Below are 22,185 nucleotides of genomic sequence, written 5' to 3'. Positions count from 1 at the left end.
GTCCACAGAAATTGTTACTGCAAACTATGTTGCAGATCCACAACAGTAAATCATTCCAATATGAACATATTCATCATTGCAGTCCTATATTACAACACTGACTACACTTAAAAAATAAATACTTGATTGGTTATAAAGGGCTTTGGGTCCTTAGGTCGTGAAAAGTGCTATGTAAATACACGTTCTTTTTTTCAGTTCTTCAATGTCAAACATTACTTAGTAATCTCTAAAGCAACATGAGAAATATCAAATCTGTTATACTGTGCCAATGTAATGTGAAATGTAGATGTTCTCCCTTAAGATCTATTACATAAGATTTTCCAATGGGAGTGCCTACTGTCATTGACAAAGACTGATTATGTTTAATATAGCAGATTGCTTTCATTGGACTCTAAATAGTCCAAAAACAAACCAGGATTTAGGAAGAGTTGGTACTTACATGCTTTCTTTCTGCTGGTTTTAAAGACTTGGCTGAGTAGTAATAGAGTTTTGTTCCACATAGTGCCACCCAGTACTTGGTCCATGATGCAACCTACACAAAAAGACCACAACTGATAACTGATCTGATATTGTACCCCAATTTGGAGAAATAATATGTGGAGTATCTGTTTTGGTGGGCCAGCTGACTTTGTTTTCAATATGAACTTCATAAATCTTGAAAAAACATGCACTGGTGATAATGGACCACAGATGGATTTAGATACACGAGATGTGTAAAATCTAGAGAGCCCCCGTTGCTACATTTAAATTCTATAAATGCAATTCCCAGTAACGCTATATGCTTGCACTATTGTTTTCCCACATGATTCAACACATGGGTCAAGCTTCTAAAAGTCATGTCTGTTCCATCCAAGATAATACATTGGTACCTTTCACTGATATAAATTGCTTGAAGCGAGTAACTGCCTGCCTCAAGTTGATTAACATTTGCAAAAATAGGTCAGCATTTGTGCGATGGTAACATGCCAGCAATAAAGTTAAGAACATAAGAATTAGGAACAGGAGTAGGCCATCTAGCCCCTCGAGACTGCTCCGCCATTCAACAAGATCATGGCTGATCTGGCCGTGGACTCAGCTCCACTTACCCGCCTGCTCCCCATAACCCTTAATTAACCCTGATTGGTTAAAAATCTATCTATCTGTGATTTAAATACATTCAATGAGCTAGCCTCAATTGCTTCCTTGGGCAGAGAATTTCACAGATTCACAACCCTCTGGGAGAAGAAATTCCTTCTCAACTCGGTTTTAAATTGGCTCCCCCATATTTTGAGGCTGTGCCCCCTAGTTCTAGTCTCCCCGACCAGTGGAAACAACCTCTCTGCCTCGATCTTGTCTATCCCTTTCATTATTTTAAATGTTTCGAGAAGATCACCCCTCATCCTTCTGAACTCCAACGAGTAAAGACCCAGTCTACTCAATCTCTCATCATAAGGTAACCCCCTCTTCTCCGGAATCAGCCTAGTGAATCGTCTCTGTACCCCCTCCAAAGCTAGTATATCCTTCCTTAAGTAAGGTGACCAAAACTGCACGCAGTATTCCAGGTGCGGCCTCACCAATACCCTGTACAGTTGCAGCAGGACCTCCCTGATTTTGTACTCCATCCCTCTCGCAATGAAGGCCAACATTCCATTCGCCTTCCTGATTACCAGCTGCACCTGCAAACTAACTTTCTGGGATTCATGCACAAGGACCCCCAGGTCCCTCTGCACTGCAGCATGTTGTAATTTCTCCCCTTCAAATAATATTCCCTTTTAGTGTTTTTTTTCCCAAGGTGGATGACCTCACATTTTCCAAAATTGTATTCCATCTGCCAAACCTTAGCCTATTCGCCTAACCTATCTAAATCTTTTTGCAGCCTCTCTGTGTCCTCTACACAACCCGCTTTCCCACTAATCTTTGTGTCATCTGCAAATTTTGTGACACTACACTCTGTCCCCTCTTCCAGGTCATCTATGTATATTGTAAACAGTTGTGGTCCCAGCACCGATCCCTGTGGCACACCATTAACCACCGATTTCCAACCCGAAAAGGACCCATTTATCCCAACTCTCTGCTTTCTGTTAGCCAACCAATTCTCGATCCATGCTAATACATTTCCTCTGACTCCGCGTACCTTTATCTTCTGCAGTAACCTTTTGTGTGGCACCTTATCGAATGCCTTTTGGAAATCTAAATACACCACATCCATCGGTACACCTCTATCCACCATGCTCGATATATCCTCAAAGAATTCCAGTAAATTAGTTAAACACGATTTCCCCTTCATGAATCCATGTTGCGTCTGCTTGATTGCACTATTCCTATTTAGATGTCCCGCTATTTCTTCCTTAATGATAGCTTCAAGCATTTTCCCCACTACAGATGTTAAACTAACCGGCCTATAGTTACCTGCCTTTTGTCTGCCACCTTTTTTAAACAGAGGCGTTACATTAGCTGCTTTCCAATCCGCTGGTACCTTCCCAGTGTCCAGAGAATTTTGGTAGATTATAACGAATGCATCTGCTATAACTTCCACCGTCTCTTTTAATACCCTGGGATGCATTTCATCAGGACCAGGGGACTTGTCTACCTTGAGTCCCATTAGCCTGTCCAGCACTACCTCCCTAGTGATAGTGATTGTCTCAAGGTCCTCCCTTCTCACATTCCCGTGACCGGCAATTTTTGGCATGGTTTTTGTGTCTTCCACTGTGAAGACCGAAGCAAAATAATTGTTTAAGGTCTCAGCCATTTCCACATTTCTCATTATTAAATCCCCCTTCTCATCTTCTAAGGGACCAACATTTACTTTAGTCACTCTTTTCCGTTTTATATATCGGTAAAAGCTTTTACGATCTGTTTTTATGTTTTGTGCAAGTTTATTTTCATAATCTATCTTTTCCTTTCTTTATTGCTTTCTTAGTCATTCTTTGCTGTCGTTTAAAATTTTCCCAATCTTCTATTTTCCCACTAACCTTGGCCACCTTATACGCATTGGTTTTTAATTTGATACTCTCCTTTATTTCCTTGGTTATCCATGGCTGGTTATCCCTTCTCTTACCGCCCTTCTTTTTCACTGGAATATATTTTTGTTGAGCACTATGAAAGAGCTCCTTAAAAGTCCTCCACTGTTCCTCAATTGTGCCATTTAGTCTGTGTTTCCAGTCTACTTTAGCCAACTCTGCCCTCATCCCACTGTAGTCCCCTTTGTTTAAGCATAGTACGCTCGTTTGAGACACTACTTCCTCACCCTCAATCTGTATTACAAATTCAACCATACTGTGATCACTCATTCCGAGAGGATCTTTTACTCGGAGATCGTTTATTATCCTTGTCTCATTACACAGGATCAGATCTAAGATAGCTTGCTCCCTTGTAGGTTCTGTAACATACTGTTCTAAGAAACAATCCCGTATGCATTCTATGAATTCCTCCTCAAGACTACCCCGTGCAATTTGATTTGACCAATCGATATGTAGGTTAAAATCCCCCATGATTACTGCCGTTCCTTTTTCACATGCCTCCATTATTCCCTTGATTATTGTCCGCCCCACCGTGAAGTTATTATTTGGGGGCCTATAAACTATGCCTACCAGTGACTTTTTCCCCTTACTATCACTAATCTCCACCCAGAGTGATTCAACATTTTGTTCATTAGAGCCAATATCGTCTCTCACAACTGCCCTGATATCATCCTTTATTAGCAGAGCTACCCACCTCCTTTCCCTTCTTGTCTATCTTTCCGAATTGTCAGATACCCCTGTATGTTTAATTCCCAGTCTTGGCCACTCTGCAACCACGTTTCTGTAATGGCCACCAAATCATACCCATTTGTAATGATTTGTGCCGTCAACTCATTTACTTTATTTCGAATGCTGCGTGCGTTTAGGTAGAGTGTTTTAATACTGGTTTTTAAACCATGATTTTTAGTTTTGACCCCTCCTGTAGCCCCTTTATATTCATACATATTGTCCCTTCATATCACCTTGTGGTTTACACTTAACCCAGTGCTACCCTGCTCTGTTGCCTCCTGCCTTTTGCATTCTTTCTTGGGGTCCTGTTCATCTGAGCTCTCACCGACTCTAACGAGCTCAGAACCCTCTCTTGGGTTCCGAATACTCCTCGCATTGAGGCACCGAGCTTTCATACTTGCCTTATTACACTTTGACCCTTTAGAATTTTGCTGTACAGTGGCCCTTTTTGTTTTTTGCCTTGGGTTTCTCTGCCCTCCACTTTTACTCATCTCCTTTCTGTCTTTTACTTCTGTCTCCATTTTGTTTCCCTATATCTCCCTGCATTGGTTCCCATCCCCCTGCCATATTAGTTTAACTCCTCCCCAACAGCACTAGCAAACACTCCCCCTAGGACATTGATTCCGGTCCTGCCCAGGTGCAGACCGTCCGGTTTGTACTGGTCCCACCTCCCCCAGAACCGGTTCCAATGCCCCAGGAATTTGAATCCTTCTCTGCTGCACCACTGCTCAAGCCACGTATTCGTCTGAGCAAATTCCTACTCTGACTAGCACGTGGCACTGGTAGCAATCCCGAGACTACTACTTTTGAGGTCCTACGTTTTAATTTAGCTCCTAGCTCCTTAAATTCATCTCGTAGGACCTCATCCCTTTTTTTAACCTATATCGTTGGTACCAATGTGCACCACAACAACTGGCTGTTCACCCTCCCTTTTCAGAATGTCCTGCACCCGCTCCGAGACATCTTTGACCCTTAAATCCATCTACAAATGAAAAGTACAATTGAAGATTTTCTAAAAATTGTCCTGAAGGAAGAACATTCTTGAGGTATAGTGTTACAGCCACTGATCTTGCTTTTATTGTGTGACATCACCCTAAGGACACACTCTCGGCTCTTCCCTCTCCTCTTATGGAGATGCCTGGCCTCCATTTTGCACTTCCTTATAGGAGTATAACTGAGATAGGAAACTTAGTAGCTGACAAGCTATGTGTTTTCAATACAGTGTATAGCAATACCAGCCCAAAATCTAGGGTTGTTGTATTTAATGACAATTACAGGTCCCTGGGATCAGGGTGGCTATCTGCTGTATAAGCCAGATAATTGATTTATTAACTATATGCAAGGGAGAAAATGTGAAGCCAAATAAAAAGCAAAAAATAAATTGGGACAAATTGGAATGATTCTGGGGGGTTTTTTTACACCAAAAAAAGGGTAAATTGTTTCAAACAGGTGATCTCTCGTGGCAAGTAGGAGCATATTTCTGTGTTACAAGAACAGAAAGATTGTATTATACAACGTCCAATATATTATTCTGCTTCCAAGTTGTCCCTGTAAGGCCATAAGGTTTAATGTCTTCAAACAGGAACATCCTGAGTACACTTATAAGCCAAGTTCCCAAAGGTCTTTTTACAGGAAAATTGTTTTGCGTCTGTAACTGATAGACACACAATTATATTATTCACACACATGCATGAATGTATGTATCAAATACATACTGATCATGTGGACAGAAAATCTATTATACTCTACTCAGAAATTACATTTAGAAAACATAATGGAAATGTTCAACCTGGCCATCGGTTATCATCAACAGATAGTTACCAAAATAGTTCCACATATCCTGCTAAATTTAACTTCAGGAAAATGCTTTATGGAGGTATTTTCAACACTTTTCAAAATCCAATAAACTGTATTTTATTACAACAGAGCACCAAGGGCTCTGATCAGATTTAAACAGTGGCGGCAGTATCGGAGGAACGCAGAGCACCAAGGGAGCGGCCTGACCAGGTTTAAACAACAGTGGTGGCAAGATCGGAGGAGCGCAAAGCAGTCCCCAACGGCAGCAAATCAACAGAGGCAGTTTTTGAAGAAGTGACGTCAGAGTTGAAAATTTGACGTCGACACAAAGGAAGGAGCTGATTGGTGAGTAGCTGGTGAGTGTATTTTTTTTTTTAAGTTTTAAGATTATTTCTGCTAAGTTAGTTCATAACCAATAAAATAGAGGGAAAGAACTGATTGGTGAGTAGTTGGTGAGTGCTTTTTTGTGTCAAATTTATTTCTGCTGAGTTAGATCTTAGTCGATTAATTAGAAGCATGGCAGGCAGCTCAATCCCATGAAATGCACATCCTGGATGCTTCGCGTGACTTGGCCAATCACAGGATAACTCAGATGAATACGTGGCTTGAGCAGTGGTGCAGCAGGGAGGGATTCAAATTCCTGGGGCATTGGAACCGATTCTGGGGGAGGTAGGACCAGTACAAACTAGACGGTCTGCACCCAGGCAGGACCGGAACCAACGTCCAAGGAGAAGTGTTTGCTAGTGCTGTTGGGGAGGAGTTAAACTAATATGGCAGGGGGATGGGAACCAATGCAGGGAGACAGAGGGAAACAAAATGGAGACGGAAGCAAAAGACAAAAAGATGAGTAAAAGTGGAGGGCAGAGAAACCCAAGGCAAAAAACAAAAAGGGTCACTTCGCAGCAAAATTCTAAAGAGTCAAAGTGTGTTAAAAAAGCAAGCCTGAAGGCTCTGTGCCTCAATGCGAGGAGTATTCGGAATAAGGTGGATGAATTAACTGTGCAGATAGCAGTTAGCGGATACGATGTGGTTGGCATCACGGAGACATGGCTCCATGGTGACCAAGGCTGGGAACTCAATATCTAAGGGTATTCAACATTTAGGAAAGATAGACAGAAAGGAAAAGGAGGCGGGGTGGTGTTGCTGGTTAAAGAGGAAATTAATGCAATTGTAAGGAAAGACATTAGCTTGGATGATGTGGAATCGGTATGGGTGGAGCTACGGAATACCAAAGGATAGAAAACGTTAGTGGGAGTTGTGTACAGTCCTCCAAACAGTAGTAGTGATGTTGGGGAGGGCATCAAACAGGAAATTAGGGGTGCATGCAATAAAGGTGCAGCAGTTATCATGGGTGACTTTAATATGCATATAGATTGGGCTAACCAAACTGGAAACAATACAGTGGAGGAGGATTTCCTGGAGTGCATAAGGGATGGTTTTCTAGACCAATATGTCGAGGAACCAACTTGGGGAACCAACTTAGACTGGGTGTTGTGTAATGAGAGGGGATTAATTAGCAATCTCGTTGTGCGAGGTCCCTTGGGGAAGAGTGACCATAATATGGTGGAATTCTACATTAGGATGGAGAATGAAACAGTTCATTCAGAGACCATGGTCCAGAACTTAAAGAAGGGTAACTTTGAAGGTATGAGGCGTGAATTGGCGAGGATAGATTGGCGAATGATACTTAAGGGGTTGACAGTGGATGGGCAATGGCAGACATTTAGAGACCGCATGGATGAACTACAACAATTGTACATCCTTGTCTGGCGTAAAAATAAAAAAGGGAAGGTGGCTCAACCGTGGCTATCAAGGGAAATCAGGGATAGTATTAAAGCCAAGGAAGTGGCATACAAATTGGCCAGAAATAGCAGCGAACCCGGGGACTGGGAGAAATTTAGAACTCAGCAGAGGAGGACAAAGAGTTTGATTAGGGCAGGGAAAATAGAGTACGAGAGGAAGCTTACAGGGAACATTAAAATGGACTGCAAAAGCTTCTATAGATATGTAAAGAGAAAAAGGTTAGTAAAGACAAACATAGGTCCCCTGCAGTCAGAATCAGGGGAAGTCATAACTGGGAACAAAGAAATGGCAGACCAATTGAACAAGTACTTTGGTTCGGTATTCACTAAGGAGAACACAAACAACCTGCCGGATATAAAAGGGGTCAGAGGGTCTAGTAAGAAGAAGGAACTGAGGGAAATCCTTATTAGTCGGGAAATTGTGTTGGGGAAATTGATGGGATTGAAGGCCGATAAATCCCCAGGGCCTGATGGTCTGTATCCCAGAGTACTTAAGGAGGTGGCCTTGGAAATAGCGGATGCATTGACAGTCATTTTCCAACATTCCACAGACTCTGGTTCAGTTCCTATGGAGTGGAGGATAGCCAATGTAACCCCACTTTTTAAAAAAGGAGGGAGAGAGAAAACAGAGAATTATAGACCAGTCAGCCTGACATCAGTAGTGGGTAAGATGATGGAATTAATTATTAAGGATGTCATAGCAGCGCATTTGGAAAGAGGTGATAGGATAGGTCCAAGTCAGCATGGACTTGTGAAAGGGAAATCATGCTTGACAAATCTTCTGGAATTTTTTGAGGATGTTTCCAGTAGAGTGGACAAGGGGGAACCAGTTGATGTGGTGTATTTGGACTTTCAGAAAGCTTTCGACAAGGTCCCACACAAGAGATTAATGTGCAAAGTTAAAGCACATGGGATTGGAGGTAGTGTGCTGTCATGGATTGAGAACTGGTTGGCAGACAGGAAGCAAAGAGTAGGAGTAAATGGGTACTTTTCAGAATGGCAGGCAATGACTAGTGGGGTACCGCAAGGTTCTGTGCTGGGGCCCCAGCTGTTTACATTGTACATTAATGATTTAGACGAGGGGATTAAATGTAGTATCTCCAAATTTGCGATGACACTAAGTTGGGTGGCAGTGTGAGCTGCGAGGAGGATGCTATGAGGCTGCAGAGTGACTTGGATAGGTTAGGTAAGTGGGCAAATGCATGGCAGATGAAGTATAATGCTGATAAATGTGAGGTTATCCACTTCGTGGTAAAAACAGAGTGACAGACTATTATCTGAATGGTGACAGATTAGGAAATGGGGAAGTGGAACGAGGCCTGGCGGTCATGGTACATCAGTCATTGAAGGTTGGCATGTAGGTACAGCAGGCGGTTAAGAAAGCAAATGGCATGTTGGCCTTCATAGCGAGGGGATTTGAGTACAGGGGCAGGGAGGTGTTACTACAGTTGTACAGGGCCTTGGTGAGGCCACATCTGGGGTATTGTGTACAGTTTTGGTCTCGTAACTTGAGGAAGGACATTCTTGCTATTGAGGGAGAGCAGCGAAGGTTCACCAGACTGATTCCTGGGATGGCAGGACTGACATATCAAGAAAGACTAGATCAGCTGGGCTTGTATTCACTGGAGTTCAGAAGAATGAGAGGGGATTTGATAGAAACGTTTAAATTCTGACGGGTTTAGACAGGTTAGATGCAGGAAGAATGTTCCCAATGTTGGGGAAGTCCACAACCAGGGGTCACAGTCGAAAGATAAGGGGTAAGCCATTTAGGACCGAGATAAGGAGAAACTTCTTCATCCAGAGAGTGGTGAACCTGTGGAATTCTTTACCACAGAAAGTAGTTGAGGCCAATTCACTAAATATATTCAAAAAGGAGTTAGATGTAGTCCTTTCTACTTGGGGGATCAAGTGGTATTGTGAGAAAGCAGGAATGGGGTACTGAAGTTGCATGTTCAGCCATGAACTCATTGAATGGCGGTGCAGGCTTGAAGGGCTAAATGGCCGACTCCTGCACCTGTTTTCTATGTTTCTATGTGCAGGAAGTGTCACCAGCTACTGCAGCTCGAGCTGTGAGTTTCGGAGCTTGAGCGCGGCTGGAGTCACTACAGTGCATCCGTGAGGCTGTGAGCCGTGTGGATAGCATGTTTCTAGAGATGGTCATCCCACAGTTTAAGAGTGTGCAGTGCAGGGAGTAGTTGACTGCCAGACAGAAGAGAAGCAGCAGACAGGTAGTACCCCGAATCCATCTCACTCTCCAACCGGTATTCTCTTCTGAGTACTGGTGAGGGCGATGGCGCCTCTGGGGAATGCAGCCAGAGCGAAGTCCACGTCACCACGGGTGGCTCAGCTGCACAGGGCGGGGCTGGCGGGGGGGCTAAGAAGAATGGAAGAGCTATAGTGGTAGGGGATTCAATAGTCAGGGGGACAGACAAGCGTTTCTGCGGCCGCAGATGTGACTCCAGGATGATATGTTGTCTCCCTGGTGTCAGGGTCAAGGATGTCACTGAGCGGCTGCAGGGCATTCTAGGGGGAAGAGGGTGAACAGCCAGATGTTGTGGTCCATATCTGTACTAATGATATACGTAGAAAAAGGGATGAGGTCCTGCAGGCAGAGTTTAGGGAGCTAGGAGAGAGATTAAAAAGCAGGACCTGAAAAGGTAGTAATCTCCGGATTACCCCCAGTGCCACGACCTAGTGAGTATAGAAATAGGATAGAGCAGATGAATGCGTGGCTGGAGAGATGGTGCAGGAGAGAGTGCTTTAGATTCCTGAGGCATTGGGACGGCTTCTGTGGGAGATGGGACCTGTACAAGCTGGACGGGTTGCACCTCAACAGAGCTGGGACCAATAGCCTCGTGGCTTGGGGGCAGGGTTGCTAGTGCTGTTGGGGAGGGTTTAAAATAGCTTGGCAGGGGGATGGGAACTGGAGAATAGATTCAGTAGGGAGGGAAGTAAAGTTGGAATTGGAAAGTAAAAACTTAGAAAGTGAATTTGAAAGACAGAGGAAACAAGGGCTAAAAAGTTGTGAACATGGAGGTTTGGCTGTACTAAATGGTATATATTGGTGTGACATCCGAAATCCGGTCTAGGGACATACAGGGTAGGATAAAGAAAAAAAGGGAGGCTTATAACAGATACCGAGGGTTAATACTGCAGAATCTCTCGAGGAGTATAGAAAGTGTAGGGGTGAAATTAAAAAGGATATTGGGAAAGCAAAGAGAGAGCATGAAAAATTCTTGACAAGGAAAATCAAGGAAAACCCAAAGATGTTTTATAAATATATTAAAAGCAAGAGGATAACTAAAGAAATGGTAGGGCCTATTCGAGACCATGAGGGTAATCTGTGTGTGGAGGCGGGAGACGTGGATATGGTTCTTAATGAATACTTTGCGTCTGTTTTCACAAAAGAGAGGGGCGATGCAGACATGCTATCGGGAAGGAGGGTAATGAAATATTAGATGAAATAAACATAGTGAGAGTGGTATTAAGGAGTTTAGCAGCTTTGAAAGTGGACAAGTCCCCAGGCCCGGATGAAATGTATCCCAACCCGTTAAGCGAAGCAAAAGAGGAAATAGCAGAGGCTCTGACCATTTTTCAATCCTCTTTGGCTTCAGGTGTGGTGCCAGAGGACTGGAGGACTGCTAATGTGGTATCTTTATTTAAGAAGGGAGAAAGGGATAGACCGAGTAATTACAGGCCAATCAGCCTAACCTTGGTGGTGGAAAAATTATTGGAAAGTATTCTGAAGGACAGGATAAATCTTCATTTAGAAAGATACAGATCAATCAAGGACAGTCAGCACAGATTTGTTAAGGGAAGGTCGTGTCTGACTAACTTGACTGAATTTTTTTGAGGTGGTAAGAAGGAGGGTCGATGAGGGTAGTACTTTTGATGTAGTGTATATGGATTTTAGCAAGGCTTTTGATATAGGTCCCACATTGCAGACTGGTCACAAAAGTAAAAGCCCATAGGATTCAGGGCAAAGTGGCAAGTTGGATCCAAAATTGGTTGAAAGGCAAGAAGCAAAGGGTAATGGTTGATGGGTGTTTTTGTGACTGGAAGGCTGTTTCCAGTGGGGTTCTGCAGGGCTCAGAACTAGGTCCCTTGGTTTTTGTGCTATACATCAATGATCTAGACTTAATATAAGGGGTATGATTAAGAAGTTTGCAGATGATACTTAAATCGGCTGTGTGGTTGATAATGAAGAAGAAAGCTGTAGACTGCAGGAAGATATCAAATCAACTGTGGCAGAACAGTGGCAAATGGAATTCAATCCAGAGAAATGTGAGGTGATGCATTTGGGGATGGCTAACAAGGAAAAGGTATACACATTAAATGGTGGGACACTAAGAAGCGTAGAGGAACAAAGGGACCTTGGAGTGCATGTCCACAGATCCCTGAAGGTAGCAGGCCAGGTAGGTAAGGTGGTTAAGAAGGCATATCGAATGCTTGCCTTTATTAGCTGAGTCATAGAATACAAGAGCTTATGCTTGAACTATACAAAACACTGGCTAGAGTACTGCGTGCAGTTCTAGTCACCACATTACAGGAAGGATGGGATTGCACTTGAGAGGATACAGAGGAGAGTTACGAGGATGTTGGCGGGAGTGGAGAATCTTAGCTATGAGGACAGATTGGATAGGCTGGGTTTGTTTTCCTTGGAACAGAGGAGGCGTCATTGAAGTGTATAATATGATGAGGGGCCTAGATATAGTGCATAGAAAGGGCCTATTTCTCTTAGCAGAGGGGTCAACAATCAGGGGGCATAAGTTTAAAGTCATTGGTAGAAGGTTTAGAGGGGATTTGAGGGGAAATTTCTTCACCTAGAGGGTTGTGGGGGTCTGCAACTCACTGCCTGAAAGGGTGATAGCAGCAGAAACCCTCACCACATTTAAAAAGTGCTTGGATGTGCACTTGAAGTGCTATAACCTGCAGGGATACGGACCCAGAGCTGGAAAGCGGGATTAGGCTGAATAGCCTCTTGTTGGCCAGCATGGACACGATGGACCGACAATGGCCTCCTTCCGTGCTGTAAATGTCTATGATTCTATGTATTCAATATTCATTGTGTTAAGAGTACCAACTCTTGGTACCCTACTTGGCTGACTGCAATCTAGAGTTTAATCCATCTCCTATGAATTAGTCAGCAAATTAATTAAAATAATTTCAAATTCACGTAAAGTTAGAATGGAGTATGCGAGACCTGTTAAGTATTGTTGACTTTTGATATTTGGTTGTTTGGACATTAAATGGGAACCAGCACAGTTGTATTTCATTTTGAGCAAGCTGGGACATATTAAACAGTCTGCTCTAAACTCTCTACCTCAGATCAGCCCAAATGGCCACTAGGAAAGTGTCACATTATCAACTACGGAAACATAGTTTCCGTAGTTCACAGGTGTTTCAATGAAGGACCTAATATTCCAGGTCCCAAACTACATGTTGAAGGGTGGAAGATGTCTCTACGTGGATTTTTTTTAACGCGTGGTGGCCGTTGCACACCAGCCACCGCACGGGCTTGACAGAGCTTGGTGTCAATCAGTGTCCTGTTAACGGGAGCTCATCCCCTTCCAGAATTGGATTATTATACATAACTCTGCCCTCTTGATCATCCCCGATTATAATCACTCAACCATTGGTGGCCGCGCCTTCTGTTGTCTCGGCCCTAAGCTTGTATGTATATAGTCCCTTTAACAGAGTAAAACGTCCCAAGGCGCTTCACAGGAGCCTCATCAAACAAAATTTGACACCGAGCCACGTAATATGATATTAGGACAGCTTGGTCAAAGTGGGAGGTCTTAAGGAGCGTCTTAAAAGGAGGAGAGAAGGGTAGAGAGGGGGAGATGTTTAGGAAGGGAATTCCAGAGCTTGGGGCCTAGATAGCTGAAAGTATGGGCACCAACTGGGGATTCACAAGAGGCCAGAATTGGAGGAGAGCATTGATCTCGGAGGGTTGTAGGGCTGGAGGAGGTTACAGAGGTAGAGCGAGGGAAGACCATGGAAAGATTTGAAAACAAGGATGAGAATTTTAAAATCGAGGCGTTGATTGACTGGGATCCAATGCAGGACAGCTAGCACGGGGTGATGTGTGAACAGAATTTGGTGCGAGTTATGATAGGGGCAGCAGAGTTTTAGATGAGCTCAAGTTTATGGAGGGTGGAAGATGGGAAGCCGACCAGGAGTGCGTTTGAATAGTCAGGCCTAGAGGTAACAAAGGCATGGATGAGGGCTTCAGCAGTGGATGAGCTGAGGCAAGGGCGGAGTCAGGCAATGTTACGGAGGTGGAAATAGGCGCTCCCAGTGATGGAGTGGATATGTGGTTGAAAGCTCATCTTGGAGTCAAATAAGACACCAAGGTTGTGAATGGTCTGGGTCAGCCTCAGAAAGTTGCCAGGGAGAGGGATAGAGTCAGTAGCTGGGGAACGGAGTTTGTACTGGAGACCGAAGACAATGGTAATGGCAGTACCATTGTTTCTTTTCAACTAAATGCTATTAAATTGCAATGTTTACAATGATATTGCATGACTGGTATGTTATAGAACAATTTATTTGGTACTAGAAGCAGGGACATGAAGGATCTTGCATACTTGAGAGTCAGCATGACCAGAGTCATCCTCCTTCACTCAACCAACCACCAGAGACACGGAGGCCCTGCTATCCATATAAACATTACCAGCGACTAAAAATGCTATCCAAACCTCTACTAGCCAGATCCATCAATCTCCCCGCTCAACCAAATTACCACCCCGGACTGTTAGGATCATTAAAAAAAATGCTGCATTTATTTTCCCACCTCGCTCCTAAAAACATTGGTGGTGAAATTGGGCTTGGTAGCGCCCATTTTTTGGCTATGTTACAGAGGTTGAAGTAGGCAGTCATGTTGTCGGAAGATCATCGCGGGGTGAAATAAAACACCAAGTTTTGAACGGTCTGGATCAGCCTCAGAAAGTTGTCATCTCGGTAAAGGCGTTAACGCGTGCACAACCAACATCCAACAGAAGTATGCAGAGCAAGCAGATCACGATGTCAATCACACCGATTTGATGTCAGCACTGCCATTTTGGAGCTGCATGTTCCAGCCTACACCCTCTCTTAACCTCGCACAGCTGAACACCTGTTAAATATCTTGGAGTTGCTCCCACCAGCGCTATGTGAAGGGATCATCAACTACTTTCAGGTTAATTGCTGATTTATTTCTTCTGGCTGTTGCTACAATTCCATGAGTTTTGGGTGCTTCCTATAGTAGGTTAAAGTTTCAATAGTCTACAGGTGATGGTCTGGCAGGTGCTGAAGTCGTTTTTGGTGACTTAATGGCTTGTTGCCGCACAGACCAGTTGCTCTGAGACATTGGTGCATCAGTAGACCTTCCCCTTCGCATTGAGCATGACTGGGAAAATGAGCAGAGGCCACGCAGTACAAGACAAGCTGCTCGAAGAGGAAGGAGGGGGAAGAAGCGCTCTCAGCAGGAGGTCATATCTGGAGATTGTCCAGAAGGAAAATCTGTGGGAGAACAGATTGCTGGGGTGTTGTGATGCCCTGGAAGCCGCTTTGCACACTGGTATCCAGAACCATGATGACAGCAGTCTGAGCTTCTATGGCAGCAGCAAGCTGAGATTGCATGACACCAGTCTGAGCTTGCATTGCAGCACTCAGATGTTGGGTGGATGCTGTTTGTGCTGCAATGGAAGCTGAAACATCGGCCATCAGACATTGCATCACGGTTGGCTCCACAGGTGCGCTGATGAGATGGCCAGCCGTTTCGTGTTGGAAAGGATGGGCTTCAAGTTCTGTGGAAAGCGCTGCGCCAAGTTGGTGCTGGACTTCTCTATGCTCCAGCAGGGTTCCCAGTGCACCAAGCATTTTGATGTGTACACCCATCAGCCTACTTCTGTAGCCCGGCCCATCAAAGTCATCATTTTCATGGGCTAACCAATTTAATCCCCATTGACTCCTTGCTTTGGTACAATTTCATGTGCAGAGGCTATCCTCTGGTAGTAATGATTCAAGCATGATCCGTTCAACCAGGGGTGGGTGCATTACAACCAAGCCGATACTACTTTCATCTCAAGTTTTCTTTCACCATCTCACACACATGCACGCACACACGTTCATCCAGCAACTCTTAGCTGCTTTATCCTCCATGACACAGAATATCTGAAGAAAACTGCAATGCTTCGAGGGCAGGATCAGTGAAATTGTACAGATCAAGGTCAAACTTAGGACATTTATGATGTGTATGGCTGAGCTACTGGGCTGATTGTCAACCAAAATTTATTCCAAAAAGACAAACAAATGTTTTTTTTTGACAGATGTACCACCTCTTCACAAACTGCACCACTGTGGGCTTTCAGGATTCTCCCAAAAGCTCTGTGAATGTAGTGCGTGATGTATTAGTGTCCTACAGATCAGGAAGGCTGTAAGCTCAATCGTAGATCTATACGATATTAACAAGGGGGTACAACAATTGGGTTCAGTGTGCCTGCTGGGATGAGAAAGGAGGAGAAGAATTATGCACTGTTGCCACACTTTTTTACGACCCATGAATTCCTGCTGTCAAGGGTGTGTGTGTGGATGTTGGATGAGAACAGAATGGGGTTCAGCTGTGATGCCTAACACACTGTGTGGGGAAGCCATTTTTTAAGTGTTGCTGGAGCACTGCCTTTAGAAGGAGAGAAAATTGAAAATAACCCAAATTAAGCTGAGTTTTCCTGTATAAATTATAAATAAAAGCCAAACAAGTATACAGCAGTACTCCAAGGGGGCAGAATGCCATTAAAATCAGCTTTCAAAGACAATTTGAAAAGATGCAGTTTTGATTTATTGTATATCTGTTTTTTGTTCCCTACAGACTTGGGGTTCAACTCTTTTTTCCCCACTGCAGTTGGGAAAAAAAGTCAGAACAAAGGACAGTATACAGCATAATTGTTAGCACACTTTTTTCAACTTCAGAAACTATTAAAACAGTCAAACAGATTGGCAATATATTTCAGTTAAGGTGTGCTCAAAAGTTCCCTTTATCATTTCCATATGATCTTTCCTGGATGTCTGCAGTGGAATTCTAGTCAGACTATTTTGTGTATACAATAAATCACTAAAGTATCACTAAAAAATGCATCTATTGTGGCTTGAAAACTGCATTAAAATGGATACACTTCAATGTTTGTAACCACCAACCCTTTCCTCACGACCATATTCAGACAATTCCCTTCGCCTGAGGGACAAGATGGGTCAATTTAGGCTTTAAACTGTCCCAGGATGAACACTGAGAATTTGAAATCTTGATCTCATGCTGTAAAGAAACAATTTAAATCATGCTACTGCACAACCTTGGCCTTCACAATGTAAAAATCTCAAGTGAAGCCTAATGAAACTGCTAATTCCTGTTAGTTAAACTTTGCAGATCACCACCTTCCATCCTCCGCGCCCCCCACCCCCCCACCCCCCACATCCTCCCACAAGTAACTCAAGATCAGGTACTCAACACCAGCGCTTAGATACGAAGAAATTCAAGAAATATCTGAAAATGCTCTTTTTCTTGAAATATTTCTTAATTTTCATCCCTTTCCCCATAGGTCTCCACCCACCATTTCCCAGTCCTGAGGAAGGATGTCTAATTAATTTCCAGGCCTCTGGCAATGGCCCTCTTTATACAGTTGACATTGGAAGAAGTGACAATTCATCAACCCTGAGTAACTTGTCAGTCAACATTTCCCTTCTTCTCACCCCCACCCTCAGTTGGATAATGTCTAATCTCTGCTCAGTATCTCCCTCATTGGTACAAATGGAGCACTGAACTAGCCATATGGAGAAACAATTGCAGTCCAAACTTTGCATTTTTGTTGGTTGTTTTGACATATCACAGAAAATTTAAATCAAAGCTCCCACTAATTTGCATCTATCAAGCTGTGGATACTAAAAGTCATGATTTAGCATCGAGACAACAGCGCTAAGAACACACCTTACCAAACCTCCAGTTCCTCAAAATTCAAACAGGACAAACCAGTAAGAAATTCACACAAAATCAACTGAGTTGTCTGCAATTGGTGGATCAGATTGTATATAGGCTATGAAGTTCATCTTGCATACTCTAGTACGAGCAGATACATGTCCAAATAAGATCTTGTTGAATGGAGCAGGTTGTCAATCTAGCACCATGCTCCACTGATACTCCAATGCATTTCAATATGATTAAACTGTGGTGAACTCTCAATTTGTTTTGCACAGAGAAGCATAAAAACGGCAGATAAGTACTTTCCCATAGAGAGGAAGAAGCAATCAGCTTTGTAAGCTACAGGCCACATCTAAGGAATTTCTGGACTGCTCTAGGGAGCTCTTTAACTGAACAATGTGTTGTAAATGATGACTCTGCAGATGATGCGAAGCAGTGAAAACTTGGACTTGCTACTACCAGGACTCACTGACATTCACAATGGCCTGGGTAGATTGCCTGCACAAGTTTTTAGCTGGATAATGGTGCATTGCTCAGAGAGACACTTCTACAAAATTAATGCCAGAAATATGCAAGAGAACCTTTCCATTGAACTCCTCAGTGTATGCAATAAGCTTTGCAATCAACAGGCCACATCTAAGGAATTTCTGGACTGCTCTTTAGCTGAACAATGTGCTGTAAATGATGACTCCACAGATGATGCAAAGCAGTGGAGAGAAGTATTTTGGACTGAAGTGTAAACATTGACGCAAGAACCCCAAGCGACTGAAAAGTACAATTAATACCAATGGACAAAATACACTAGAGCTTATTAACTTTTTTTAAAAAAAGTAATTTTTTTTTTGTTTTCATTTTTTTCTAGGTTTGTTCTCGACACTGTACAGGCAACCTGTGGTTATTGGCACAGATATTTTCCCATTTTGATTTGTGAAGAGGGGCAATAAGACAAAATTTTCCTTTCTGTTTCACTCTTTGCTTTCCTCCGCATACCCCATTGTCAGCTGGAACATGAATGTCAGCCAATCCAGGGACTGAGAGACAGGTTTCCAATGTACACCACGGTAGACTGATATGTTGCGCAGCTGGATTGTACAAAAGCTGTTTTTTGACACAGTTCAGATTTTCAAGAGCTGAAACTTCTCATATAGTCAACCGATTTGATACAATTTCATTAATCTTCTCCTGTTAAGAAAGACTTAAACCACTAAGCAGCCATCTCATCATTCCCGAGAGAGGATGCAGACTGAATTCCTGCAGTCACACAAGTTTATTTTCTGATGTTTAAAACCAGTTGCCAAATGGTTTCAACTTTACAGGATTACAAGGAACAGCTTTGTTGTTAATGATTATAATCAAATACCTGGACCGTTTTCATTCCCTCAGTATTGGCTGAGCCTGGACGATTTGATTAAGCTCAGTGTTGGACACTGTGCTGGAATAAAAAAATCACTAAATTGGAATTGTTAGACAAAATTACATTACAAAAGATGTTTAAAAAAGATTAACTGGACAGAGCTGTCTGAGAATTCAGACATCTGCTTAAATAAATTTAAAAGACACTACCGATCACTGAACTAAATTCAAATGACACTAAAATAGGAATCTGAGAAAGGCTAGAAGGCTGGCTGTTCTGAGAAGTAGAAAACTTCACTCGAAACCCTTTCAAACCTGTGGCACAGGTACTCTGCCAAGGACTTTCACTCTGCATGAATTCAAATGGTGCTTGGTACAAACAGCAAGTAGCAAAAGTAGGAAAACATCCCATTTCCCAGCACTGATCAACAACCTCACTTTGGTCAGTACAAAACAAATAACTTTTTATACTTGTGTGCACAATCTTTCTGATCATTAGTCTCTCAAACCTATAAATAAAAACTGCAATATTTTTGAAAAGGAGATTTATCCTTTAATTTCTCCAAAACTCCCATTCTCCTCAGGCCATGCTTGTTTATGGGTGGGCAAGCCTGATCCTCAGCTGATGCACAGAATGATCCTGAACAGTCCTCAGCTTCTATTCTCCTCCTTTCCCAGATGATGTGAGAAAGGGGCAATGACAGCGGGGGGGGGGGGGGGGGGAGGGGGGTAAGAGACTCCTAACAGAAGGATAGTCAAGATTGTGAATGCAGCAGTGTGGGATAAACTGAACCTGCAGTGCTCAAAGTCTGAAGTTTTAAAACAGAAAAACTGAAGGGTTTAAAAATGATTTTTTTTTTGTCCATTTATTGAATACCTTAACACCTAAATATCCAATATTAGCTAGCAAACCCTTTATTCTCAGATTGGTAGGGGAAAATAAGTTTGAGTAAGAAGCATTTGGTTGTACAAAAGCTTCTTTAAAACCTTCCACGCAAATGCTAAAAGTTTCATACGAAGCACGAGTGCATCAAGAAAGCTTCCTCCTGGTTTATGTGGCATTTTAAATTGATTTTCTCTCTCTGAATTAACAGGAAAAATACACAAGTGTAGTGAAACCCTGATTGATTACTAATATGTAGCAGATGCTCTCCGGTGGATAATGGAACTTGATGTATAATCAGTATTTCCAAGAAATGTTGTATTGCAGAACAAGCTGAGCAAACACAAAATACCCTAACCAGGTGAGTGGATAATGAAGAACCTTTACTAAAAGGGAATAATTCAAAAAGGTCCTGGACTCTAGCATCATCTTGGCTGCATTAACTGTATTTCTAAAACAGGTACCAAAGGATTGATAGTAACTGTTTGATGTGAGCAACCATTTCAGCTGTTGAGATATGCACATTTTTAACCACACAGGTGAGGAATCTTAATAAGAAATGGTGCACCACCTGAGTGCTGCCAGCCACAACTCCTACTGGTCTCCCAGATGCAAATCTTGATCCTAATTCTGCCAGGTCTCCTGGTCTAAAACCCATAATCCCAACTGGTATCCCAATTCATGAGAAAATATTTGCAGATAGTTGACAATACCAATTCAGTCCCCCACCCCCATCATGTAGACGTTGACTCTTTTTTGGGGTACAGTTACCCTAATTTACCCCACTCAACAGGCAATTTTGCCTGTGCATACCTAGACTAGTCTGCAAATGCTGGTCAAATGCAGACATGCCTTGTTAGGTCTTCACACCTTTAGGCCACATCAGTGACTGATGCTGCAGACAATTTTCCTCATGCCTCATGAGTGAAAGTGGGGTGGGGAATGGCTGACAGTTCATACTGGCCTCAGAACTAATCCAGAACTGCCTGCCCTGGGAGAAAAAATGTTACTTGGTACTTATGCAATGAGGATTGTATGATTCCGATCAGCTTTCAGGCTGGTCCAAAGTTGAAGCCATAAATAACACTGCTCTGTAATGCATGGGGCTTTCCTATCTTCCTCAGTGATGTCACTAAAATGGCAAAGCACCGTAACATAGCTAGATAAGGAATTTGACAAAATTCTTCAAGGATAAATGGATGATGTTATCATGTGACACTACTCAAAGATAAAAATGGTTTAGTATGCAGGACTCCACGACCAAATTGCAAGTTTCCCTTGTGAACCACAATTCACTCAACTTTTTGGGCAAGGGCCGAGCTGCAACCCCCCCACCCCACTCCCCGCTCCATCCCACACACCAGCAGGCAGCCGACTGTTGCAGAGCTGAAGCTGCCAGCTGCCATGGTGCCCTGACCTTCTCTATCAACCAGTCACTCGGCTTTTCCAGCATGTCCCACATGCAGATTTCATTTGTATGTCCACTTCCTGTCAGATACTCACGTCCTAGTCAGCATACATTAGAGAACCCTTTCCTCAATTCTTTTTTACACAAAATTTGCCTTGATTTCTTCCTGTCCTCGAGGGCAATGGCCATCTCGACATGTATTTGCACCAAGAGATTTGGAAGGTTTAGTACACTATAATAAACACCAGACTCAGGCAATAAGAAACATTACAAATATTAAGGGAAGGCACACTTTTCATACAAAGTACTCTCCTTTCTCCAAGTAAAATTTTTTATACAAAAATATCATACCTTCCAGGAAAAACTGAAAATGTAATTTATTTCCCTTGGCCATGGCTGCCAATCACTTCACACTCAGCAGGAAGCTGCTTATGTCAACTACACACCTATTACTGAGTAGCTCCGCAGAGATCAACACTAATCAGCATTCTTTCCACTTTCAGTTGTCAAATTGGAAGTGCCCAAGCTGTGAAACTTCAGGATCTGGGTTTCTTGCAAAACGTGTCAAGTTCCATAACAAGGGCAAGCTCGACTCAGTATTAAATATTTTCATCACCACTATTCGCAAAAGCATGAAGTAGATCACCGTAGCTCATCCATCCAGAAAGACCAAACAGTACTCGAACATGCATTCACACTGCTTCTCAAATGATGACATATGGGACAGGTTGAGTTTCCATATATATGCTGGCCTCCTACCCATCTGCCACTCCTCTCAGCTTCAGAACCACATCTGCTCCAGAGGACTGCCTGCCAACTTGTGGATATATCATAATTTCCTCCCACTGTACATTGGTATTTGGCCCCTGCCATAAATTCCACTTCACTGCCAATGACTCCATCTGACTTCTCGGTCCTCACTCAGCCTGAACCAGACACTGCAAAATCTTAGTGCCCTATTTAACGCAGAACTACGCATCAAATCCCACATTTGATTTGCCACCAAGATCACTTATTTCCAACCCAGTAGCACCAGATGTGGCACCCAATCTCCACTGAAACCTATATCCCTACTGCAGTCATCTTCAGACTCGATTTCTCCTTGCTCCCCTTCAATTCATCCCATCGTCCATAAACTCAAACTTATCCAAACCTCAGCCACGGTTGACATGCTGCCAACATGACACGTTATCCCCACTAGGCAACTTGCCAATCTGGAGAGAGGAAATCAGGCAGGATGTGGAGGCGGTTATGAAGAGCTTGGA

The 22,185-nt window shown here is 43.1% G+C and overlaps 1 protein-coding gene across 6 annotated transcripts in view; it reads right to left on the bottom strand.

Annotated features, from left to right (window-relative positions):
• ralgps2 (Ral GEF with PH domain and SH3 binding motif 2) overlaps positions 1-22,185 on the bottom strand; it is a 641,885-nt gene that overhangs the window by 22,639 nt on the left and 597,061 nt on the right. For all 6 annotated transcript variants that reach the window (XM_070887410.1, XM_070887411.1, XM_070887407.1 and 3 more), the window contains one exon: positions 440-532. In XM_070887410.1, coding sequence (XP_070743511.1) covers positions 440-532 — 93 coding nt within the window. The remainder of the gene's footprint in view (positions 1-439; positions 533-22,185) is intronic.

Source organism: Pristiophorus japonicus, chromosome 8, assembly GCF_044704955.1.
Source record: "Pristiophorus japonicus isolate sPriJap1 chromosome 8, sPriJap1.hap1, whole genome shotgun sequence".
In the NCBI taxonomy this organism is placed as follows: Eukaryota; Metazoa; Chordata; class Chondrichthyes; family Pristiophoridae; genus Pristiophorus; species Pristiophorus japonicus.
The sequence above is the reverse complement of the archived record's forward strand: the minus strand, read 5'-3'. Positions and strand labels throughout refer to the sequence as shown.